The sequence below is a fragment of the Peromyscus maniculatus genome, chromosome 15, assembly GCF_049852395.1.
Source record: "Peromyscus maniculatus bairdii isolate BWxNUB_F1_BW_parent chromosome 15, HU_Pman_BW_mat_3.1, whole genome shotgun sequence".
In the NCBI taxonomy this organism is placed as follows: domain Eukaryota; kingdom Metazoa; phylum Chordata; class Mammalia; order Rodentia; family Cricetidae; genus Peromyscus; species Peromyscus maniculatus.
The window spans coordinates 7,629,754-7,655,873 of NC_134866.1; the positions used below are offsets into that span (position 1 = coordinate 7,629,754).

The 26,120-nt window shown below is 41.8% G+C and overlaps 1 protein-coding gene across 3 annotated transcripts in view; it reads right to left on the reverse strand.

Annotated features, from left to right (window-relative positions):
* Sema5a (semaphorin 5A) overlaps positions 1 to 26,120 on the reverse strand; it is a 474,447-nt gene that overhangs the window by 107,120 nt on the left and 341,207 nt on the right. For all 3 annotated transcript variants that reach the window (XM_042261366.2, XM_076551679.1, XM_076551678.1), the window contains 3 exons: positions 22,542 to 22,827; positions 19,172 to 19,307; positions 13,283 to 13,487 (listed from right to left, as the gene is read on the reverse strand). In XM_042261366.2, coding sequence (XP_042117300.1) covers positions 13,283 to 13,487; positions 19,172 to 19,307; positions 22,542 to 22,827 — 627 coding nt within the window. The remainder of the gene's footprint in view (positions 1 to 13,282; positions 13,488 to 19,171; positions 19,308 to 22,541; positions 22,828 to 26,120) is intronic.

Below are 26,120 nucleotides of genomic sequence, written 5' to 3' on the forward strand. Positions count from 1 at the left end.
CTTGTCTATGACAATTGAAGAAACACCTTTACAAAATGTGCTCAGGATTAGTGAACATAAACCAAAGGCTTACTTAGCATAAACTTTTGGGAGCCTTGTGTACTTGCTAGAAATGGAATCAGGAGCCTGAAATGGGGCAACAAGGATCTGAGACTCCAAAAAATCATATGGCTCCCTAGAGGACAGGCATGACACATGAGCTCAAATGATTCCCATGTACAGAACAGCTCTAAATTGTGACCCCCATTACTAAGATGAAAAGCTGAAATATTCAGACACTGGCCATTCCCCAGAGAATAGACACAATTTTCAGGACCCCTCCAGCCACTGATTTCAGTGGTGATTCCAGTCTGGTTCCCTCAATCTTCCTGTGGCTGTAGGTTTGTGAGCATTTCCAGTGTATGACACTCTACACCAGTGGCACTTAGAAGGCAAGTTACAATTCCTAACCAAATTCTTTGTTTTTTTTAATCACAATTTGGATTTTAGGTGGCTGTGAAAGTACCTTTGATCAAATATTCATATCTGGACATCTTCAGCATCAAGGCAGAAGTGGAACAGGAAACAAGATGTGAGAATCTACACATGGGACAGAAAGGCTGACCATTGCCCACAGGTGTGAGCCACAGTTTGCGGAACAACATTCAATGCCCAAGTACAGAATTTTCCACAGGTCTACAGGACACAAGGGCAGAAGTCAAGTCCAAACTGGGCAAGAAGTCAGAGCTGAGCGAAGATAAACAGGAGTTGGTGCTGAATCTGGGACCTACTGTATACCACACACTGAAGGCCAGGAAGCTTCTAAAATCTGAGGAACTCAGCTATAAAGATCCCAGAGTCCCTGAAGCAAGCTGCCAGGACCTCTGCCACAAGCCAGGTCTTAAATAGAGCCCAACCTAGACAGCTCTTATCTCATGCAGGAGGGTGAGCTTCCCGGAGATGCTGTAAAGTGCTGACAATATTTAAGCAACATGATTCCGAAACAGAGGAAAAAACTATACTTTATCCAAGAAATAGCACTCATTGTAAAGACTGGCCTTTAAAGACCCCATTTGCCAAGGGCAAGTCTAGACCTCTGTAGTTGAAACTATTTCTTTCCATTTTCAGCCAGTGCTCTGATAAGCACAAGGTCGGAGCTTTAAAATTAATCAAATGATCATATCACTGGGGTCCAAGTGGAGGCTTTGTCCTAGTGATTGACTTAGGAGATCACTTTTAATGCTGTGAAAATTCCATGAGGATGTTTGAATATTCAGATAATGACCAGATTTTCATTATTGTCTTAAATAAATGGAAAAAGTTGCATGAGAACCTCCGTTCCATTCTGCAATGCAAACACCCGTTTTTTTTTTTTTTTTTTAACTGGGCTTAGCTAGGAATTGCTTTCATGGGCTTTTACTAACTACAGACAACTCTCGGTAATTGATGTTCACATGGTAGTAATGTCACTCACATAATTCCGAGTTCTAAAGGTTTCTTTACTTCATGGCATCTCTGACCCAAAATGAAATATTCCTCTTTAAGTTTTACTCTTGCTATTTTATCACAGCAACAGAAAAATAACAAAGAGCTTCTTACATTGTGTTCCCCATTCATAGCCTCCTTTGCCTGATAAATTTTTACTTTGTCTCTAAGTATCTAAAATAAATATGTGAATTAAACATTCACTGATAACAAATCATGAAGATTTTTTTGAAATGCGATTCCTTGGAATACATATAATTTTTACTAGTTATTAATTATGAAAGTAAAATTTGTACAAAATGAAGTAGATATACTTGATTATTTTTACATAAAGTAAAAAAAACTACAGCTGAAATTTTTTTACTGCATCTTCATTTCCTCGGATATCTCAATTTTATAATTATCCATTTCTAGAACATTGCTTTCCATAAATATGCAGTACAAAATGCAAGAAGTATGTTTAGGGCCAGTTCAGAAATTATATTTTAATGGTTTCTTATGAAACCCCAGTCAGCAATTCAAATAACAATTTTTCAAATATTCTTTCTCAATACCAGCCTAAGATATACTGATACATGTACTGAAGTGGACCACTGGTAAGAAAGAATTTGTTTTCCATCATTAAACCATTATGTTTCTATAAGAGCAGTAAATTTCATATATATAGTAAGATAACTATAATTTATAGCATCTGATATTCTTAAATCTATATGGCAGTGTTTGAGGCAGCATGCATGGGTGTGATGGCATGATGAGCAGCATGCATAGACCAAAGGTCTCCTGGTTTGCCTTTGGAACCCAGGCTGTAGTCACACTGTACAATGTGGCATGGCAAATGCTGACCGAAGGACTCAGGCTCACAGCATATTTGAATATGAATTAAATTTTGGTTGCATGTTCAGAAACTTTTCACCATGACAGAATTTTCTGTCACACCTGCATTCAAACCTAGGTTGCTGCTGTTAGTCTAAGAAGCTAGACTCCAATCGGGAATCGGGAAACAGAGAGGGGATGCATCTCTAAAATGTACCCGGTACTTGGAACACCCGAGGGTCACCTCTTCACCAAAGAACCCGATTCCGGTTGAACAGAACTATCCGGTCAGGGTGATAAAGGCTGGGTTCTCAGGGTCTGGGTCTGAGAGTGACGGCCATTGCAGCAGCAACAGTGACAGTGTGACAGAGGTTGAGAGCAGAGCCAGGCAAAGAAATACCAGATGTTATTCACTGGATAACAGTGTTGAAACTCTCTTAGGTTACATAAGCAGCCATGTAAAAACTGAAAAAAATTACAGAGAAGGTACAGATGGGTTCTATGTGGTTTTGGACATCATTACTCTGCAGAGGAGAGCTGACGATGTAATTACAGTGGAAGAGAAAGATGGGTGAGTGTGATGGTTCCTCTCTTGGCAGCTTGGGTGGATGGGGGACTGTCTAGGGCGGTGGTGGAGCACAGCTCCAGCTTTTGAGGGCACTCCCACAGGTAGATCCTGAGGGCTTTGACATCAAAGGATTAATCTCCTGAGGAACGCAAGACACCACCGGTGTCCAGCGGAGGCAGTGAAAAGCAGGAAGTAGGGTGTGGAAGAATTATGTCAGTAGGGGAGTGTCCTAGGGACTCCATCTTGCCCTAGCTTTAATCTGTCTCCTTCTTTTCCCTGTTTCTGTATGCCAAGAAGTAATGGGCAGCCTCTGTCTCAGTACTATACCCAGTGTTTGTTTTGCTTTAAAGATGTTCTCATCAAACTACACCATGCATACTCCCATCTGATCGGAGTCATAGCAAAGGGAAAACAAAGTATGAGGTCAATTTTAAGGCATGTCAATATTTTGCATGGAAGAGTCACCATATGCTGGCTATAGCAATCATATGGCTTAACCATAGCAAATGGACTAATGGGGCCTCTTATTGGGAAGCTCTTGCTACCTTTGAGAACCTATGTTCTCAAGAACTTGAAGAATCCTTTCATCATATTCTTTTCTGGATGCATCACTAAGTTAATAGTCTACTGGGTCTTCTGTTTGGATTACCCCAGGACAAAATACCTGCTAAAACTTCTCAGTAGTATCTTGCCCTTTGGACTCCAATAACTGGTGTGCCATAATGGAGCTGCTTCCTGAAGTTTTCACAAGAGCTTAGAATGGCCTTTCACAGAAGTAGAGATCTAGACTAGGCACATCAGGAAACCGAGACATTGTGTGACCTTCATTAAAACTCCCCAGAGTTATGACATCTTCTCACACAGAAACACAGCATGCTAACCAGATGTGTTGATAAGCCAGGGACATCTGTTTAGGAAACAGAAAACCATCCTCTCTCTCCTGCTTAATTTCTATCAATTTGCAGTAAGACAAAAAGGGTTGTATGAAATTATCTATTGAGAAAAAATCCATATGAAAAGAGATAAGGAGTGACAATTTGGATTTTGATGTTTTGGTTGTTGTTTTATAAGTGGGACTGCTGGGGCTTGGTGGGACCGGAGGGAAAATTCTCCAGCTACAGGCAGATGGCTCAGCAGGTATGTTAAGCACTTGCAATGAAATCATGAGGATTAGAGTTCAGATTCCTAGTCTGTTTGTAATTCTAGTGTATGCAAAACAGAGATGGCATCCACTGAGGAAGTTGGGCAGCTTAGCCTAATCAGCAAGCTCTAGGTTCAAAGGAAAGACCCTGTACATGGGGAGTGGAGGGAATATCAAGGAAGACACTCCATGTCTCTGGCCTCCACTAGAGCACCCCCATCTACACATGGCCTCACATACGCAAATATGTATACATACCCATTGCCATCACACATAAGCAAAACATACCAAACATGAACATTCTACATTCTGGGGGTATCAGGGTGACAGGTACTCTCTCTCAGAGCTCTGGATAGTTATTTCATGGAAAGGAAGTCTTCAAGGATCCATGTGCCCTGAAGTTCTCAGTAGAGCTCTCCCTTGCCTCTTGGAGCTGTCCATGGCCATCTACTCCTAGTGTCCTTGCATTAGAGCTGGGCCACTGCAGCTTGCATTGTGTTGTCAGTTGATTGCATCCTGGCCCTCACTTAGTGTGTGAGCAGTCCAGTCATGTGGAATCAGAACAGCCTAAAACTCATTTAATCTCATATTGGCTTAAGTAAGCACATCTTCAAAGATCCCATTTCCCAACAAGGCTACACCTGAGATTGTGAGAGCAGTTAGAAACTGCAACATACCTTTTGAGTGTGTGTGGAGGACACAGTTTAACTCAGTCCTTCATTACTAGATTTCTTTTCTGTACTGCTATTAATTGGCGAAAGTATTCTCAGTAAGTCCATTTTCCTTATAAAATAAGCACTCATACTAAATAGTGTCTTCTTTTAATTCACAAGAATCTCTTGCATAAAAATTCCACATAATACAAATTAGTTGTGGATTTAGAATTTCTAGTGCAAAGGATAGAATTTGGAGCTCCTTTAAAAACTAATTTCAGGATGAGTGTTGAATAAACACTAATGCTTATTCACTCTCCTTAAGTAGTTGTCAATTGCTTATAAATGCTGAGAGTTCTTAGCAATTGCAGCAACAGTAAGTGAATTAGTTAATTTCTGTCCTCCCCCTACAAGAAAAGGGAAGGAAAGAGCAAGGCTTGTTCTTACCCTGTAGTTTCACATGTTTTCTTTGGGAAAGGAGCAAAAGGCAGTAAGTGCCAGACACAGTACACAGAAATCAAGTCAGGAGTGGGGCATCAGCATCTACTGAGCACGTTGGCAAATGCATCCCCCACAGAGCAAATTCCTAGAATGTGCTTCATCTGCTGCTAATCTACAAGTTCATTTTGGAAGACACTGGTTTCTTGAGTTTAGCAATGAAATCTCATGTTCCATATTTAAAGTATCTCTGGAAAGGAAGAGAAGGAGTGGGCGTAGAGGTCACTCGCTATATTTCAGGTGTGGTATTCTCAGCAAAGCAAAATGAAGAGGCAGGATGAGTCTGGATCCCTCTGAAGGAAGCCCACTCCTTTCACTTCCCTGTGCACTTTTCATGCTCTTTGGAGCCTCTGCCTCACATTCTTTCATATTCCCCCTTCTCAGAGAGATGATGCTCATCTTAAGCCAGATTCATGGGCTCTAATCTCTGCAAAATATAGTCAAGGCCAACCTTACCTTAAACCAAAGTCCTAGATTGGAATGCCACCTTTCCCTCATACCTCTTGAAAACCACTAGGTATAGTGGGTTCCAGTTGTTCACTCTGGAAACTCCTCATTGCTTTTCATCTTTCTTGGTTTTTCATAGTCTTTCTCATTGGAAAGTTCCTTAATTTCCTCATCCTGCCATTTGTGTCAAACAAAGGCAACCCTTGTCTCTTCTTCATGTCCTCATAGCTGCTGCATTCTATAGACTGACTTGACCTCTCTGAAGTCCTCACTCTTCCCTTGGGCTCCCTGCTCATGGTGTAGATGACACTGAGAGAAACAGCCACCTCTCCAGACTCTTGGGAGGGATGCAAGGTTTGGCAAGCATAGGTGAGGGTGGGAGAGTTCTTGGATACCTTTACAGGTGTCCTTTGCTGTGTCAGGCACAGTCTTGCTTCCATGATGATCTAACACAACACCTTAGCTTCTTTTCAGGTGCTGAAAAAGACTCTCGGCCTTTCTTCCATGACTCGCTTGCTAATTGTTATTAATTTTTTTTGTTATGTTTTGTCTAGAAATAGAGACTTTCTGGCCTTAAAAGTAGTTATGACAGGTGTTATGTCCATAATTTCTCAATGTATATTTATTTTTGAAAGGAAGGTTAGCTTATAATAAGTCTCTTGAGAAATGTTATTTTCTGTGATTTAAATGTTCTGTTCTGCTTAAAGTCTGGTGCTCGGCTCTCTTTCCTCTCAAGTCTCCATCTCTGGCAGAATTGGGCCACTAATTAGTCTCACTTCATGTTCCTAAAGAAGATCCTTGATATTGCTTTGTTGAAAATTTCATTTGCCTTCCTGTTTTCTTTATTCTTGGGGTGATTATATTTTTGAATCACATTTTAGTTTTCTTAGAAATGTTTAGATGTTTCATGGACTTAGACAGCTGCAGTATATTCAGAGACCCCTCTGAACTGTTTTTTACATTGGTAAGAAATTTATCTCTAAATAATTCTATAATTCTTTACTCTTAGAATTTGAAAATCTGTACACTTGCAATCTTTACTACTGTGATGTGGAGTGTATTGATATATGGAGACTTAATCCTTTTATCTCAGAAAAATTTTCATTAATGATAACTTTAGGGATATTTATTGGCTCCCGATGTGGATATGATGTACAGTCCAGAGAAATGATCTAAGCAGGCATCTTTTCAGTTCTAAAGGAGTGAGTTTCATAACTACACAGCAAACAAATTTAAAGAATAAATAGCAGTAGCAGGCATGAAGGTAGGTAAGCAGACAGTTGTCACTGTGGATATTGATTTGAATGAGAATGTCTCTCATAGTCCCATGTACTTGAACATATGGTCCTCAGTAGATGGCCCTGTGTGGAGAGACTTAGGAGGAGAGGCCTTGCTGGAGGAAGTGTGTCAGCAGACACAGGCTTTGGGAGTTTAAAGCACTGGTTCTCAACCTTCCTAATGTTATAACCCTTTAATACAGTTCCTCATGTTGTGGTGATCCCCAACCACAAAGTTATTTTCATTGCTACTTCATAATTGTAATTAAATCATAATACAAATATTTTTGGAGATCTAGGTTTGCCAAATGAGTGGAGAACCACTGTATCAGTCACTCAGGCCATTTCTAGTTTGTTGTCTCTGTCTTATGCTCTTGATTCAGGATGTGAGTCAACAGATTCTGCCTCAGTCACCATGACTGCCACCTGCCGCCTCTGCTCCACCATCGTGCACTCTAATCCTCTGGAACTGTAAATCCAAATAAATTGTTCTCATAGTTGCTTTGGTCATGGTGTTTCATCACAGCAATAGAAATGTAACCCATGCAATCATCAAATCAGGGACTCAAAATATTCATCAGAAGTCAAATGGGGAAGACCCATTAAGGCATCAGCTATGATTCTCAATAGAGCAAGTCTCAGGCATGGTACAGGATCCCCTCTGGTTGTCCTTACAGGTAAAGAACAAATAGCAGCAAGGGACAAACAATAGATACATCTGTGGGAAATGGCTCACTTTCTAGCTGCTTTCAAGGATACAGTTTTGTTTCTTTTGTTTGTTTGTTTGTTTTTGTTTTCTCTCTATGGCTGGTCTCTCCTCCATGTCAGAATTATGAAGGAGGACAGGCCCATCCTCAGACAAGGTCCCTTAGGGGGCATTTGAAGACAAACATGCTTAGGTCTGAAATGGTGTCGGGGCAATCCCATCCCCAGAGCCAGCTTCTCAGGAAGTGCAAACATCACATGACAATTTACAATGTCATTGACATTACAGTGTGGTTCTCTGGGTCAGACATAATGATTGTTCCATTGCTGCCTTGTCTGTGGGTCTTTCCTGTCTAGAATCTGTACTGTCTCTCGTTGTATAAGTTCACTCTGGCCATCTTTGCTTCTGTTGCCATGGTGATAGGATGCAATCATTTACCTCAGCAGCAGAATAGATCTGCCACTATTCCCTTCTCTCTGTGGGCTTTTTTCATCTCCTCCTGGATGCTCTATCATTCTATTCATGTTTCTCCTCTCTCTCTCTCTCTCTCTCTCTCTCTCTCTCTCTCTCTCTCTCTCTCTCTCTCTCTCTCTCTCTCTTGCCTTTCATATTTAGCAAAGTCAATTTGTGGTCGATGGGCTTTCAATCCTTCAGTGGAGGATCCTGTTCATTCTATTTCTCTTTAGCCCAGTGAACTCAGGCTTTCCCTATTAAAGGCCCTCAGCCAGGTCTGTTTTCTGGCTTTTCAATAAGTATTTTATTCCAAGATAAAAATCCACAGCTGGAAGAAGCAGGACTATCCTGCTGGTAAACTTAGCACAAGAATCCAGTCCATTCAAATAGCTAGAAGCATTTAAACCTGTGTGTGTGGGGGGACCTTCTTTTTCATCTTTTAATGCCTATCTATCACCTGCTTTGATTTTTCTAAAGAAATTTTGCTCATAATGTAAAAATTTTCTTTGAAAATGCTTTTGTATTTTCTTAAATTTCTTTATTGGGGGGGGGGTTTAAATAAATGTTTGTGAATACTCCATGATTGGCGTATAATTTGCATGACAGAAAATTGATTTGGTTTTCACAACATTCTGAGTTGTACAACAATTACTACAATCTAAATTTAACCCATTTTAGAGTTATGTACAGTATAACTTTGGAATAATTTGAACACACTGGAACCGAGGCCAGACGAAAATAAAGCTGCCAATGCCGATCCTAGAAGGAAAGGAGGAGCTATGAGACTGGGCAGCATGTGTAAAGAGGGAGTGTGAGATAAGAACACCCCCTAGGCCAAGGCCAAAGCCGAGCATCAGGCCTGCATGAGACCAAAGGAGACAAGAAAGGTCTGCAAAGTGCCTCCATTATAGCAGGTAAGGGGTGTCAGGGTGTCTGCTGTGCTGAAACCAAGGGAGGAGGGGAATTCCAGACTACAGTGCTCAAGCAAACTTGACTTGGACATAGTCTTTCTGTTAAAAAAAAAAGCTGGAAGTAGATGGACTTAAGACTCAGCCACTTAGAGAGTTCCTGTCATGAGTGATCTAAAGGAGCTGCCATCTGAAACGCACCCCAGCTCCAACTCAGACAACCTTCAAAGAAGTGACCTGCCATCTAGTCAGGCCCAGGGAACAGGTTTCACTTTGGCTGAGAGTCAGAAGGAAGAGAGGAATGCACAAGAAGCAGAATATGAAGGAACCTGGTGTGTGTGTGGGGGGGGGTCAGGGATGGGGGTGGGAGGTGCGGGTGAGGCGCAGCAGGGAAATGGCATCTGGGATGCAGTGCGCACCATTTCAGCACCATGTGGAAACTTTGTGGATATCTGTGGAGAACATGTTGGAGTAAAATGAACTAACTTCTTAAGTGGCCATTGCCAGTGGGTGGTCTATTTGCATTTATTTGTGTATATCCAGGCTGGGAGAATATATCCTTCCACCAAAGGAGTAATGGGAAAGCTAATCAGAGTCTATTTTCATGGGAAGGAAGGAAGAAGTGTGCATCACCTCCACTACTGGGAGTGGTATAGCCATGCTCTATGCCTTGAGAATTTATGGTCAAGAGAAAGCAAGGGTAACTGCACCTCGAGGACTCTGGCTTTCCTGTCCAAGGACACAACTGTCACTGTCGTTGCACATGGGTAAGATATAAACAAGACACGAGATAAGTAAGCATCAGCCTCATGAGCCAGGAAAGTCAAAATCACTGTTCTTTACATTTCCAAGTATCAAGAGTCAGCTGTCTCTGTGTAGTTTTAGTTAAAAGTGATTTGCAGCTTGTTTTTTGAAATAGAATTCCTCATAATTCATTTATACATTTCATTACCTTGGAAATACAAACAACTGCACACTGTGATATTAAAATATTATGTATTTAAACTAAATTTTATTATGAATTAAAATTTGAAAATGCATAGGCATGCTTTAAGAGTTAAGTAGCCTGCCTAGAGGTTAATGGAACATGTTTGTAATTCATAAAAACTCCAAAGATAAACTTGTCAAGGTAATCTAAACAGGCCTTTAGTTTTCAGCAGAATGTTCCATGTGCCTGCCTGAGTTGTGCATAAGGTTTAGAGCAGGACCATCTGCAGGACCCCATCAGTCCAGGCTGGTTTCTTACTGGAGAGTGTTGTCAACCACTGAAAACCCCCCTTGAGAGGAACAGCTTGACTAGTGAGCAATGGAGACTCACTGAGGACGGTTATGTATGTGCTACCCTCACCTAGCAACAGGACCTGTGACCACAGCTGGTACAACCTAGTCACACAGGAGGACTCAGCGTCGAAATAGCTAACAGATTAAAACAGAAGCAAAACACTAGGCCAGTAGCACCAAAAAGGGCATCCATCACAGTGTGACTCATTTGGTACAAAGGAGTAAACTTGGGGACAGAGTCAGCAAGCCTGGGATCTTTCATAGCCCACAAGCCTAAGCTAACAGGAACATGCAAAACCCCTGGAGATAGTGTGGGTTTGGGCCCAGACAATTTAATAAGGAAATGCCACAGTACAGCAAGTCATAGACTCCTGGTTTCCCAATGACTGTCAAAGTGTTATTACTATAGTCCACAAAGGGTACAACAGCAGTTGTCTTAAAAATGCACAAGCTTAATGAAAACATTCTATACAATACTGTTGATCACATGAACTGTGAGAACAAAGTCACAGGTAGACTCATTCAAGGCAGGCTGCTACGGACCATCTACCTGTTAGAATGCAGTTCAGTGGCGTACATTTATGACATGGGGGTGGCGGGGGTGTGGGTAGCCAAACCAGGAGATCATTCCAGTTAGGCTTCTGTGTGAACGCTTCTAGAAGTGGTATCAACTGCTTCTCAAAACACTTAAAAGCATTTAATAACCAACTGACACTGGCTACAGTTTCACCTCAGATGTGTGATCTCACAATGTTGGACTGCTTTCACTTGTATTCAGACTTATTGTTTGTAATAAAGATCCTCAAATACTATACTCCTGTGGGCATGGAGTTCTCTGTGTCATGTGAATTCATATGTTGATGGTCTCAACCCTAAAGTGATGGTACTAGGCAACAGAGTCTTCCAAAGGTAATGAATTTATAAGGGTGAAACTTTCATAATCCAACCATCGCCCTTCTTACAAAAAGATGCATCCTGTTCCTTGGGAAGCTGAGGCAGGAAGATCATAAGTTTGAGGTTAGTTTAGTCCATACAGTGAGTTTGAGGCTAGCCTGCTAGACAAGACTATTTTTCAATAAATTCAAATGAAGATATGCAACACAGAAATCTCTCTCTACTTATAAGAATGGCATGAACAGGTGACCATCTCTGAACCAACAAGAGAGCTCTTCCCAGACATCATCGAGCTGACAACTTTACTCTTGGACCCAGCCTCCAGAACAAGGAGATAAGGATTCCTGACATTTGCTCTCTTGCAGGGGTGGTAGCCCACAATAACCAACAACTAGAAATGATGGGAGCACTCATCATAATTACAATGAGAATTCCTTCGAGTAGTCAGCAGAGCTCACTGATGATCATAGCGAGCTCAAGGACAGTAAACAGGACAGACACACGTCTTCTGATGGGAACAGGACAGAAGGCTCTGAACTCAGGCCTAGCCTTGCCCAGTTCCACTCTTTGGCATCCCATACCACAGGGCCAGATGAGGACTTCAATTGTCTCTAGAAGTCCAAGGCGAAAATTCATTTATGCCACATTAACCTGAACATTTATGATGAAAAACCAGGAACATCCTTGGGAATATCCAGTTCACTCTCTCTACAAATCTACCATGTGTCAGGCAGTCTTCTGGTTTTTAAGGACAAACAAAGCCATAAAGAGACATAATCTCTCAGTGGCAAGTAATTTCTTCTATTCTCTTTAAATGAACAACAAGAAGAAAATAATTCTCTTTTGACCTCACATGAAAACTAGATACCTTATTAGTCACGCCTATTCTAAGTCAGTTCTGCAAACTGTTGCTTCTAGCAGTTATGTTCCATGACTTTTTCTTTATGATACCTCTGCTACTCCTCAATCTCCCCCCACCTGACCTCTACCCATTCATGTCCCTAGCCAATGGTAGCATCTCCCCTTGCCTTACTGATCACTCAGCAGGACTGATCCATGCTAATCCATCCTGTATTTCCCAGTGTTCATAGTTTCTCTCTATGGTGTGCACCATCCAATGCTTCTGGCACTGGAGGACACTGTTCAGCCAAGAAACAGGAGCCTCCCAGGCACAGCCATTACCACATCCCTCTACTGGCACCCATCTCATTGACTCTTCACTACTTTTTTGGTGATTGTTTTACTTACTAGTTAGTTTATTTCCCGCATGTCCCTTTAAGAATGTGAGCCCTAGGAGAGCAGGCTGGTACCAACCTGCTCACCACGTACCCCCAGTGTGCCAAATGAATTCAACAGACAGTGGAGAAACGAGTCATTGCAATTTCATGAATACAATAAACTGAGTGACACAATTATAAACTGAGAAACCCTATGGAGGAAGGATACAGTATTCATAACCACATAAAAAGGTAACCGTGCTTTGTGAGGAACTGCCAGGTATACATCACACTACACAAAGAATGGGAGGAACCCATTCCACAGGGAAATTACGCTGTCTGGGGCTAGGAAGGTGGAGCTGAGACAGTCCCCGAGGCAGGGCGATGCACTCTGCACTGTCAGAGAATTCAACAAGGGAGAGCACGCCTTCTAGTCCTCACTTACTTTGAACTCTGAAGAAGTCTATTGTTATCTACTGTTGATAAGTGCCAGGGCCTGCGCTACATAGGGAACATTGTGTTGTGTATGTTCTTCAAGTGTTTCCGTGAACCTCTGTCAGGAACAGCTTGCCATAAGCACTGCTGTGCCCCAATCAGAAACTAGCATGAAAATCTCCAGAAAACATTTCCCCCAGCAGTATCTTCTAACAAAATGTTCTATTGTCTTAAACTAGCCAAATATAGTCACGCCAAGAACCACTGGAGAGCAAGAATAGCTAAGAAAGAGAACATTGTCTTTCTAGTTAAAATTCTAATCCAGCAGAAAGAGTGAAAGTAAGATTTCCAAGAGGAGGTGTATAGGTTGACAAGGAGAAGCACACATTGTGGGTTTTTTTTTTTTTTTTTTTTGCTTGATGTAACAGAATACAGACACATGGCTATGCTTGAAGGTGAGTGTTGGAATTAAAGACATGGAATGATAAGATGGCAGAAAACCATCTAAAGGAAGGCGGAGTTCCTACCTGTGGCCAGATAGATGATGTGGACGAGTGTATCCCTGCCCTGCACCACGTCGACGGCCACATGGGAGAAGCGGCTGTTGTCCTCCATGAAGGAGGGCACGGTGGTCACTGGCTGGACCACCTCATGCATCAGAATGAACTTCTGAGCGTCCTGAAGGTTTCTTTCTGTCAGGTTTACATACAGGCCCTGGTCCATGGTGCCGCACTGTAAGGGAAGATAGGCCATGTTACAAAAGCTGGCTACCTGCGTGCTCACAGCTCATGTGCTTACCAAATAGAGAGGTAAACAGAACAAGCTGAAAACAGAGTAAGTCATGATGCATGACTGAGTGTGAAAATCAATCAATCCCTCCATATCCCTTGACCTTCTCATCCCTCCTGTTCTCCCACTGTAGATGGAAACTCATCATATTTGGAATCCCTCAATGGATGGCAAAGAGAATGTGACATTTTAAAATGGAGCAGGCACTGTTGTTGACTCTAATTTGAACAGCAGATGCAGAGAATCTCCTCGTGGTCTGTCAAGTCTCTTGGGAGCTGTCTGTCGAACTGCAATACAACAATATCTGATGGATGAAGGCGAACTGACTTTGAATATGAAGCAGATGAGCACATATAGATGGATGTATTTTCTTGCTATCACAGTGGGCTCATAAGCAACTCTGAACTCCATGGCATACTCTGGTATTTATCTTAATCTGTAAGCAACATCACTCACATGGGCAACAGAAATAGTGTGACTGCTCCAAATGTATTTGTATCTCTTGTTAGAGGAGAGTTTAAAGGAATAGGTTAGAGCCTGAGAATTTGCAACACAAGACAGCAAGTTGGTAATGGGAGAAGACAATAAAAGCAGCGAGGAAAGGAGGGGTAAGAAAGGGGGAGAGGATGGAAAATGGAGAAAAAGAAAGAAGAATCAGTCTGCAGGAAGTGAAAATACCATGAAGATGATCTGGTATACTTGGGGGGAAAGGCAGGCCAGAAATGGTTGGGAACTAATCTCAGAGCTGTGCTGGAAGGAGGCTGATAGGTCTCACAAACAACAGCAGGTGGCAAGGTCAAGGTGAGAGGGCAGGTGGGAAAGACACAGCGTCCTCCAAATCCAGCACAGAATGGCCTCTCCCAGTTCCTTTATAAACTTTAAAGCCTGGCATGGGAAGTGAGCCTCCTCTGCAGCACTCCCTATGAGCAGGGTTGATGGGGTCCACACTGCCGGGAACTACCATTTATAACATGTCACTCCCAATACTTGGTTTTTATAACAGGTTAGAGGTCCAGAGTACAAGATGGAAATTGCTTTTTGAAAGTAAATTATATTTTTGTAGCATTTGATAAAATATCCTATATGCCGTAAAATGATAGGTGGATTGCAGAGTAGAGAAACCCGGAGTTAAATGGACTGCACACAACTAGACCGGTGATTAATTTAAATTTACATTCTTGTTAGGAGCACCCGCACATCCCATAAAGGATGTGTTGAGGGTAAAGTAAGGCCTGCAGCAGATGACCTGTGGCCTCAAGAAAGGCCTGGATTCCTAGCTTGTCTCCTCAAATGCTAAGTGGTTGGAACACACCAGCTCTGCTCCTGTCTCCTGTCTCCTGGCTGATGTGAAAACCGAAGTAATGAAAGGAAGGTATTTATAAATTAAGTCCTTGTGAATGCCAGGAATAAGACAACATTTCTGATAGTGCAGAAGCTATCCACCAGATTGTAAATGCATCTGTCTAAATGAGGCAGGATGTCCATAGTCCCTGGAGCTTTACGTTCCCGAGGGAAATAAGTGGATAAATAATGGGACAGATAAATGAACAAGTAATTCTGCATGCAGTTGTTTGTTTTGGGGTCTGGGAAGACTGTACCAATAGATTTTTGTATAAATAGTATTTAGTAATAATACTCTAAGTATGGACACATTGTCTATCAGAAATGTGGACTTTTGTTTTTTAATATTTTAACTGTTATTACCTTTAAGTGTGTGTGTGTGTGTTTATGTAAGTGTAGGTGCCCAGAGAGGCCAAAGATGTCACATCCCCCTGGAGCTGGAGTTACAGATGGGCATGAGCTCCTTGATGTGGGTTCTGGGAATCAGGACTTGGTTCCTCTGAAAAGGCAATGTGTGCTCTCAATAGCTGAACCATCTCTCCAAGTCCCTAGGAACAGCTTTTAAATGTAAGAAAGATCACCACCTGGGTCTGGACTGTAATATTTTCAGGTAAGTGCTAGTTCAGAAGGTGACTGTGTGTGTGGTGGTCAACTTGTATTGATGTCACAGGCAATACTTGAGGGGTGGGTGCAACAATGACCTACCTGCTGGCTTCAATAGCATAAAGCCACTGTCTATATATGCATTCTGTCTTAAAATAAATGGCATGCTGAAAACCCGGAGGTATACTCTAAAGGCAATGACCTCTTACTGCCCTTAAAAAAACAGATATAGGGGACCCAGGGGCAATTAGAGTGCTAGGATGGACCACATTTCTTCTGGGAGGCCATGTTTCCTGTATGTTGTCTGCCCGTATTGTCAAGAACTGTATATGAAGTGCTTTCTACCATTCTTTCCTGTTGCCATCCTATAATGAATATCTCACCCAAGGATTCTGTTTCCAATATTTTGAAAACTATTCAAATTTACTAGATGTATTTCTTGCTGTATAGCAGCTCACCAAGCTCTCTACGGGTTGTAAATTCTCTTGATGAACCTTATACACTGGTCTCCCCTCATTACTGTCAGGGATTGTGCTACCCTGGGGACCCTGCACAAGAAGAAACCACAAAAACTGGAAAGAGCATAGCTTGTATCCCTATGTGGCCTACAGCCTTCAGTAGCAGTCATGCCAACGCATGCTCAAACAAGATCAGGAATTCTACTACTTGGTAGGAAAATAACAACTGCTTGTGTGTTATCTGTTTCAAGCACAGCACATCTGTCTTCATCCCAGCACACCCAGGCTTGATGGTCAAGCTTCCAATGTGCTCACTTCATCCCTGACTTGACGTTCTCAGTGTCTATGCTCCTAGGTCCCCTTGCTCCTTTAGAGCTTGCTGCGAAGACAAGAGCGTGTCCATGGGCACCCGGGATGCAGCCACATCCCAGCCTGCGTTTTCCAAGCAGTCCTCCCATCTGACTGCTCCTGCACTCCCATGTTTCCATTTTGTCTGCATCATTTCTGATTGTTGGTCATAAAACATGTGGAAGGTTCTGGAGCCCATTGCCCAGCTGTTCTGCTGCTGTGTCTGACAGTGCTTTAAGTGGCTAGGGGCTCAAGATATCCTAACTCTACTAGGCAGACAAATACCACTGAGGATGTGGAGGCTGGGGCTAATAAGTGTGACTAGCAGTTTCTGCTGTTTGATGGGTTTTAATTGAGATTTTGAAGTGTGATATGTTTCTCTTTTTAGATCTTTTTCCTGAACCAGTTCCTCCAGTTAACTAGCTCTTTTCCTATTGTACAAGTGCTACATAAATTCTAATTGTCAAGAGGATAACCAAAATAACAATAACATTAATGTTAACAATAATACACACAAATATCACCATTGGTTATTGTCAATGTTGAGACACTTATATATGTCGAATGGAGGGATCTTTGGTACAAAATGAGTTCCCACTCTCTGCCAGTCTAGGTGAGAGCTAGAACACTGGTCAGCCACCTATGACAAGGAGACTATTGAACACAATCTAGAAGTGGAAATATATCTGTAGTAGGAGATGGAGACACACACACACACACACACACACACACACACACACACACACACACACACACACACACTACCATCACCATAATCTGTAACCTTAGTTTCCTGGAAGTTTTAAATCTATACTCAGAGGATGACATCAGCTGAGTCAGCTTCTTGCCTGGCATGTGTACCACCTCTGCACATGCTTCCTTTAGTATTCAGCAGGGATCTAATTCTACTAGTAGATGAAAGCAATCCTGTCAATGTGATGCAGGCATTGTAACACCAGAGCATGAGGGCACTTACTATGTGTTACAGATACATCTCGATGCATGGGCTAAGATACACATTTCCTGAAGTATGTAAAGGATTATAAAGTTGGCTGAGTCACTGTTCATTATGAAGAGTTTTAATCCAATGGCCTAATGCAATGGAGAGTTCTATAAATGTAAGTGCCTTTTTTGTTCTTTTAAGCTTCAGGACTTAGACACTTTTAAAAAAGGGACAATATATTTTCTTTTCATATCAAAAAGAAAAACACAGTCAAAATATGTAATTACTCAACATGTAGGCCACATAAGACTCCAGACAGATGGTTCCCATGGGTCCTTTGAATAAAATGCTTTGTGCAATAATGATGTATATTGACTGATACTTCCAATTTTATTTGTATTTTATTTGTATCCTGCCTTCCCCTTTCTATCAAGGAAGTCATGAGAAGATGCTGAACACTTTGCCCAAGGAAAGCAGTAAAAGCCAAGTATGACATGCAAAGTAGCTATCATATTCTTAATCTCATAATTTGTCAAAAATCTTAAAAATATTGAACAAATGAAAAAAAAAGCTCAATTGTAATTGATCGATACTTACCAAATTTTAAGTATAAAAATTTGAACTTTTTCTTAAGCCCACTTTCTTGGAAGTTACAGGTTTTATGATTTAGGGTGATAAACCAACCAGAATTGCAAGGACTCAGCTCTGTCACTGATCAACATTTGTTACTAAGGGCACTTAGTTGGGTAAGATCAGCATTTTGCCCCTGTTGGTGGAGGGAGGAGCTGAGCTTGATCTCCAATCAGATATGGCTCTGGCTATTTCACCTGAGACTCCATGTCCCTCCCTCTCTGTACGCAGAGCATTGTCACTCATGTGGCACGGGTGCCACATAAGGTTATAGACCTGACACATTAGACATAGTGTTGGGAACTTGGTGATGTTAACATTGATAGCCTGAGTTGATAACAGAGCTACAGGGAAGGCTGCTCTTGTATGTGCTGCACCCAAATTCACATGTAGCATCTATCTCTCAGCATGCTGGTAGCTGAAGACAGGAGCTATAGGAAGCATTCAGGGTCCTAGGAGTCATGCACTGACCCAGAGCAATGAAGGAAGAAATACCAGGATGTTCCTTTCTTCTAAGGGAGGATACAAGGAAAAGCTGGTCATCTTGGACAACTCACCAGAAAACAAAATAAGGCTCTCTCTCTCTCTCTCTCTCTCTCTCTCTCTCTCTCTCTCTCTCTCTCTCTCTCAATACCATTTAAACTGTGGTATTTTGTTACAGCAGCCCAAGCAGATGAATACACCTGCTGCCTAGATGAACAAAATAAATAACTTCATCCCCAGGTCTCTACTTCTTCTGGACATGGGAGGTGGGATGATTCACAAAAGACATCACAGCCTGGACATTCTAATTGGGTGACTGGAAGATGAATCAACATCAGCCAGGCTTCTTTTCTCAGCAGCCACTGCCACAATCTACCCTTCCCAACAGGGAGCCTCGCCATACTTGCCAATTAGAGCTCTAATTCTGTTTGTCAAGACCCATTGCTCTGTGCCCTGGGCCCTATTCACTGGGACATCATTCATTAGGGAGCAGAGATTTGGGGGACACAGTACATCATCATTAACAGTAATTGAAGCCTGGATTCCTAGCCCACTGCAGAAGATTGGCCTTTTTCAGTTAACTATCAGTCATCGCAGCTCACAAAAGGCCCCCCTTTTCTTGTCTAGGCGCCATAGTCCACAATAGGCTGTGTTCTATTGACGTTAGCTAAGCCGAGGGAGGTGCTGTTTCCCAGGGGCCAGGAGACTGCAGCTGTGCTGTGCATTCAGCCACGGTTTAATTGCTCAGGCTCACTATGCTATGTTGGGTTTCTACATTCTGAATGGAGGATACTCACGATGCCCTCTTCCCCTGAGATTACCTGAAAGTTGGGGTTGGGGTTAGGATAAGGCAGCCAGGCTGAGCGGGAGTTCTCTTGGTACTTGAATGGTCCGTTGAAGGCCTGTGAGATGGCACTCAGGTTGAAGACACATACAGCAGAGGCGGCAATGCTGTTCCTGGGGAAGGAGAAAGCGCAGGCTGGTCAGAGCCCACCAGGGACCGCTGGCCTCCACTGATCACGGGGACCGCATCAACCTTTAGCTATTTCAAGTTCAAGAGTCAGGGCAATGCCCGGGGCTGCCTTGTGATTTCTTCATGTAAAAACAAACATTCAGATAATGACATAAGGGTAAGTAGCAGATATGATTCTGCCAGCTGGGGACTAAATTCACTCAGCTACAGCAGGAGCAACAAGGGATTTTGAAAAGCTCCCTGAATGTGAAATTCCAGAGGAAAGGGGTTTTGTCTTCCAGTGGGTGGAGCCATCAATCCATCTCCCATGGCTTCCTCTTCCACCTATGTATCCAGTTGCTTAGGTGGCAGCTGGCCAAACCTTTTCTCCCATTAAATCTACGGGTATTTGTGTTTGTCATTCTTTAAAAAATAATAAACTGAATGTATTTTGCAAGGAATGCCTGTCAGATTCATCTTATTTATTATTTAAAAGGGACTGTAAATCTAAAGGGTCAACAAGAAAAAAAAAATTAAAAGAGCAGTGACATGAAATTTGGAAGCCTTAATTTAGAATTCAGGTTCTACTAGGAAGCTGTCGGCAGAAAGCTCTGGAAGGTCAGTGCCCTTTGACTAAGCTCTGCTATGGCAAATGCTTCTTTCTCAAATTTGCATTTCAAGCTGAGCTATGGTTCTCAAAGGAAAATGGAGACCAAATGAGGGGTGTGAATGTATTTTCCATATTAATGGTCTGAGTCAATATTTTGTCAGAAATAAGTCAGTGTTTTCCCTATATCATAGGGGGAAAAAACCACAGGACTTCTAGAACTTCACATCTAACTTGCATTTGTTTACCAGGGAAACAATGAAAAGGGGAAGGACACCACTCTACAGACTTTTTTAATTCCAATGCAATCTTGGAATCTTCAAGGCAAAAGACATGTCCATGTAGGAAAAATGAAGCCTGCTCAGTGAGGTCCTGACACCTGGCCATAGATGGGGAGCAGCATCCTGGCTACTTTGCAATAAAGATCTGGGCTTCAGTTCTTCGTGAGAGTTCTGTGAGAAGGATATGGTGCTAAAGAACATCTCATAAAAGATGAATTTTTTCCCCTAGGAGTAGAGCACTGAGCAAAGAGTCCCACGTGGAGCCCAGGTGCTTCCATGGCCAGAGATTAAAAAGAAGTGGGTGCTTACTGTGGATTTATTCACTCTGCTGCTTTTATCCTTCTTCTCATAGTCTTTGGGAGAGTAGGACATGAAAATCTCCTATGCTTCTGTCTGTCTGGAGAGAATTGATGCTGGGTGGCTTCGACATAGTGAACACGTGAGATCCTGAAGAGCAGTTGAAACACTTTCACTGCTCTCTAAATGGACTCACCTTGGAATGGCCCAGCATAGTCCCTATAGAACTTTTGAAATGGGAGCTGTTGGTATTTCTGGCTCAGAGCCATCAAGTGGACAGCTAAGTAAGTCAAGCTCTGATTGTGTACAAGATTGATGTCAGCTGAGCAACCGAACATTCATCTTGTGCAGCCAACACTATTTCTTAAACAAGGTTTTGGGAATCAAATCAACTTTAGAACCCATAAATTGATTTTTTATGAGAACAAAAAATCCTCAAGTAGTGAAAATGACCTCTGGGGTTGAAAAGCAGATCTACAACAAGTATGGCCACCGTGAAGTGGGTGGTGGCAAGGCATCCATACTACACACTTTTCTAACTTCACACTGAATGAAGACAGCGCATGAATCTTTATATCCAGTGAACATGAACACTCATCAGCAGTGGTGAGAATAGACAAAAAAAGGAAGCAGGAGGCCATGGTATGAGGGACTCTCTGGGAATGCCATTTGTAGGCAGGCTTCTGACACCAGAGGGATATAGGCAAAGGAGAGGGTACAGAGATGGTCCAGTAGATAAAGCGCTTGCTGCCCAAGGATGAGGCCTGGAGACCAGAACGCTGGCACCCATGGAGAGCCAGGCAGTAGTGGTGGTCACCTATGCCAGCACTTGGAAAGCAGAGACTGGGATCACTTGGAAAGGTTGGCTAGCTGGAATGCCCAGGATTGGCTAGTTCTAAGTTCAGTGTGAGACCCTGCCTCAATAAATAAAGGAAAGCAATGGAGAAAGATATCCAATATCAATCAACTTTGGGCCTCCAAACTCATGCACATGCACACATGGGACATATGTATACCCACACATATGTGAATACGTACGAATGAATGTATACACGCATACCACACATACGTACATGTACACAGACATAAGCATTAAAGGAAAAATACATAGACAGTAGAGAAAACATCACAGGGTAATCCATTGTCTAGTTTGGACAGAAATAAGGTTTTCCAAGATGAAAGTCAATCAGAGATGTGGGTTAATATTCCATTTATGAGGAATGTCTCCCTGCATCTACTTTGAATCCACTGCTTTGGAAAGGATTGCTTGACTGTTGTCGAAATTGTTGGATCTCCAGGTTGGAGCTTCAAACTGGTGCCTGTGCTATAGAACTACACCATCACCGCTAATAAAGGAGTACATCCCAGAGTTCTCACATGATCCCTAATTCCCAGAGAGGCAGGAGATGTGCTTGTGAGGTCTTCTCACAGCCTACAGAGGGAAAACCATTGCAGGGTCATGAGACACTCCACCAAGGAAAGACTGAATGAGAGCTCTGGAAATTTCCCAAGATTTCCTAAGTCAAATACTGCCTTTGAGGTTAGGAGCATCTTCCCAAGAGAAGCACAAGATGCTTGCTATGAGGAGAAAATAGCAATTGCACTTCAATTAAATACAGAGGTCCAGGCAAGAATGATGTGATTGCAAAGCTCAGAGTTTCCAGATGTTTTTATTATGCAAAAATGTGTGACTTTCCTACAGAAAAAAAATCTGATATTTATCTGCACTTCACAAGGTGTCTAGAACACACTAATCAGGAAGGAACAATTTATAATGCAATAATTTGATCCTACTTTTTCCTGAGGACAAATATAAAAAAAAAAAATATTTTGAATTAGTTTTCCTGCAGGAAGTCCCACAAAGCATGTATCTTTACCTAACATTTAATTCATACTGAAAAGACTCTTTTTGTCATTCTTTGGCTGTTAGCCCAGGAAAATAAGAAAAACTTTCTCTAAGGGAACTTTAAACTCTCAGAGGTCAAAGAACAAAAGACTCATTCAGGAAAAGTGGAAGAGGAGGGAAAGAGAAAACTTCAGCTACAGTTACATACACATTGGTGGTGAAGATGCCATAGATCAGATCCAGCTCCGGCAGGAAGAAGGTGCCCTGCAGCTCATTGTAGTAGAAGGGCACCTCACCGGGCCGGGAGCAGTTGAGGCGAGCCTTCATGAAGGTGGTCCAGGTGTCTTCCAGGAGGAATCGCCCTCCAATGTCATTTTTGCAGACCCGGGCGGCCCTGGAGAAAACGGTCTTCCCACAATCATGCTCTACAGCATTTTCTCGGAAGAAGAAGTAGGTGAAATTTCCAATGTCATAGGAAGACACAAAGTTTGGTTCTGGAAACAGGAGGAGAGAAGAAAACATCAACGTTCTACACCACTCCTTTCTTGAAAAGTCTTGTCTGATAATGTTTTCTTCAAAGGAAAGATGATTCTGTTTGACAACAACTAGTACTCACAAGAAAAAAAGAGAAAAGTGAGAGATCCTGCAAGCAGCTAACTGATAAATGCTGCAAGGAAATGCATGGTTTTGTGTGTGTGTCTTAATGAAAGATCGAGAAAGTAATTCTACCCTCAATCACCCTGTTAAATCTATGCTCGAGTTTGCAAGGCAATAGTGCTATTAAAAGCTCATGCATTTAGGAATATATGTATATACATATGCACATATGCAGGCAACAACAATTAATGACAAAAGAGGCCATGGATTTGAAAGAGAGCAAGGAAGAGGAGTATAAGGGAGGATTTGCAGGGAGGAAAGGAAACGGGGAAATGATCTAATTGTATTATAATCTTAAAAAAAAAAGAAACAAAAAAATTAAAATATGAAACAAAACAAAACAAACAAATGAGTAGTATAGGTTCACAGATCAGTGAGTGCTCTACTGTTTGAAAATCCTTTCTTAAACTGCAGAAAGAGGAAGAAAATATGGTATGGAGGACTGAATATGTTGGGGAATATTGGGCTCTAATAATGTATAACAGTGAAACTCATGCACACTTGCATGTTACTGGACATAATTTATATGCTTTCACTAAGGTCCTTAAAATGATCTTTGATGGCAAAAACCAAATCAAAACCTCATGCAGCAAGGTTGATACCCTGAATTAGCTTTAGCATCCGCTGTTACTATGGTGACCCTGCAACTGTGACAATCAAGCCTTGTTTTCTGATTTCTAGGTCACCAAGGGAATCAACAGAGAGGGAAAATGAGTGTTGAAATAAGAGTCTGGATGCTTTATGGTCTCACAATCAGCTGAAATATAGGAATTTAGAAATGCTAAATTAAAGGGGGAAGCCTTTATTTAACCATCAAGCTTATTAGGAATTTGGGAATGCGAATTTTACAAATAGTGTTTAAAGTGTTAAAGTGTTTAAAGTTCTTAATTTGAGATTGAGCCTAATAATGGAGATGCTAGGTTTTCACACACTTACATGCCCTAATTCTTTTCTTTAAAAACTCCAGTAACCAGTTCCACCTCTCCCTCCTTCATTTATTTCAAAGGCAACTCAATTCATTCAGTAAACATCAGAATTTTATGGTGTAATTAGGATAATTATGGCAATAACCTTTGATGTTCAAAATTAATGGAAGGACACAGCAGCTATATATACACAAGGATTCACTTTTGGAGACAATTGCTCTGTTGTGGGGCCATTTACCTGGCCTTGTACTTGACAATATCTGATTGATTGCACCAGTTTGCCTTCTATTGACAGGAGGCTGAGAACAGTTCTGCCAGGGAGATAAGCCCTCAATGTTAATAGGACACAAAACGGCTCATCTAGGAGCTGGGATTGTCAGGACATAACATCAATGCTGACCCTACTTTTAGCATGTCCAGCAAAACTGTCACCAATTTTCAATCATCTCTCTCTCATTAAAAGTCTTACTAAAACTACATTTTAAAAATAAATAAATATAATAAATAGCATATCTATTCTGCTTTTCCCTTTAGCTTTCTTTAGTTCTCTTATGCTAATTAAGTAAATCAAAGGATACACAGAAATCTTGACAAGAAATGATTTTAATTTATATGCCACCAAGCATTTGCTTTTTAGGTCACTGCTGCTTTAACCTAAAACAGATACATTAGAAATAAACAAACCAAACTGCACTAAAGCATATGACATGGGAAAGAGATATATGCACAGTTACTGTACACTTTAGGATCCTGGAGAGACACTTATTAAGTCAAGAGTCTGCACAGAACGCAAATAAAATATTGAGGGATTTTTCTAAGTGGTGCCAGCTAGGAATCTCCAAGAGAGAACCATTGCAGAAACAAACACCCAAATGAAAGACAGGGACCAATGACAAAACTACCTTTAGTGGTTAAAGAGTCATCTGTATGCACAGCTTCATGCAAAAGGCTTCTAACTCATTTCAGAATATATCCTATACCCAGGTTCAAATGGCCAGATTATAATTGGAGAGCTAAACCCCAAACCATCCACCACCACCATCACCACCACCACCACCACCACCACCACCACCACCACCACCACCACCACCACCACCACCATCATGACCAACAACAATAAACCCTGTGGGAATTGGAGGAGATGCAGGCTGGAGAGATGGCCTAGCATTCTGCTCTTCTGGAGAATACAAGTTAGGGTTCTGGTATCCACATCACAAAGCTCACAACTATCAGTAAGTAACTCCAGCTCCAGGGGACACATTACCCTCTTCTGGACTCTATTACCAATGCACTCACATGTGTACATCTACACACATATGTATATAATTAAAAATAAAATGAAAATTAAAAAATAAACTTGGAAAAAATTAACTTGATAAAATACAGACAACACTAGAACAGGATGTGTTTCCTGGGGCTAAGGTTAACAGTACTCAACTAGAAAGTGTACAGCAGACTTCACAGAGATTTATCAAATACCCTCACAAACAGTGACTTCTGCTGTTACTATGGGTCGAATGTGTGAAAAACGTGTGCTATAAACCTCTAGTCCATAAGAACTGTGGAGTAGGGGAATAACCACAGAGGAAAGGATCCATCTTGCTTCTCCCCATTGAGTTAATAATAAAAATAGCTACAATTTACAGAACTAGTTCTTGAGCTAAGCTGTGTCTGTGCCACTAAACTCACAAGGACCAAAGAGATGGGTGTGTGTCAAGATGCTACTTCATAGTGAAGGATACTAAAAGGTCTAACGGCTCAGGGCTCAGCCAAGCTCACAAAGCAGCACTGGGGATGGTGAGAGCTGAGGAAGCCAGAATCAGAACGCCCAGCCTTCGAGCCTGTACATTTCACTGATAGAAACAAAGGAGTGAAAGAAACACTGTTCAAAAACAGAGCATCTAATTCTATCCGTTCTGATTGGGGGCTGAGGAGACATCTCAGTGGGTAAGAACACTTGCTATGAAAGAAGAGGACTGGGGTTCGAATCCTAAGCACCCATGAAACAGCCAGATATGGCTGTGTGTGCATTTGAGGGAATGGGCAAGTGGGTCCCAAAAGCGCCCTGGCCAGCCTGCCTAAACAAGATGTTGAGTTGCAGTTTAGGAATAGACCCTGTTTCAAATACTGAGGTGGAGATCAAGAGAGTGAGACATTCCAGATATTTCTGTGGCCTCCATGTGCTCAAATACAGACCTGTGTAC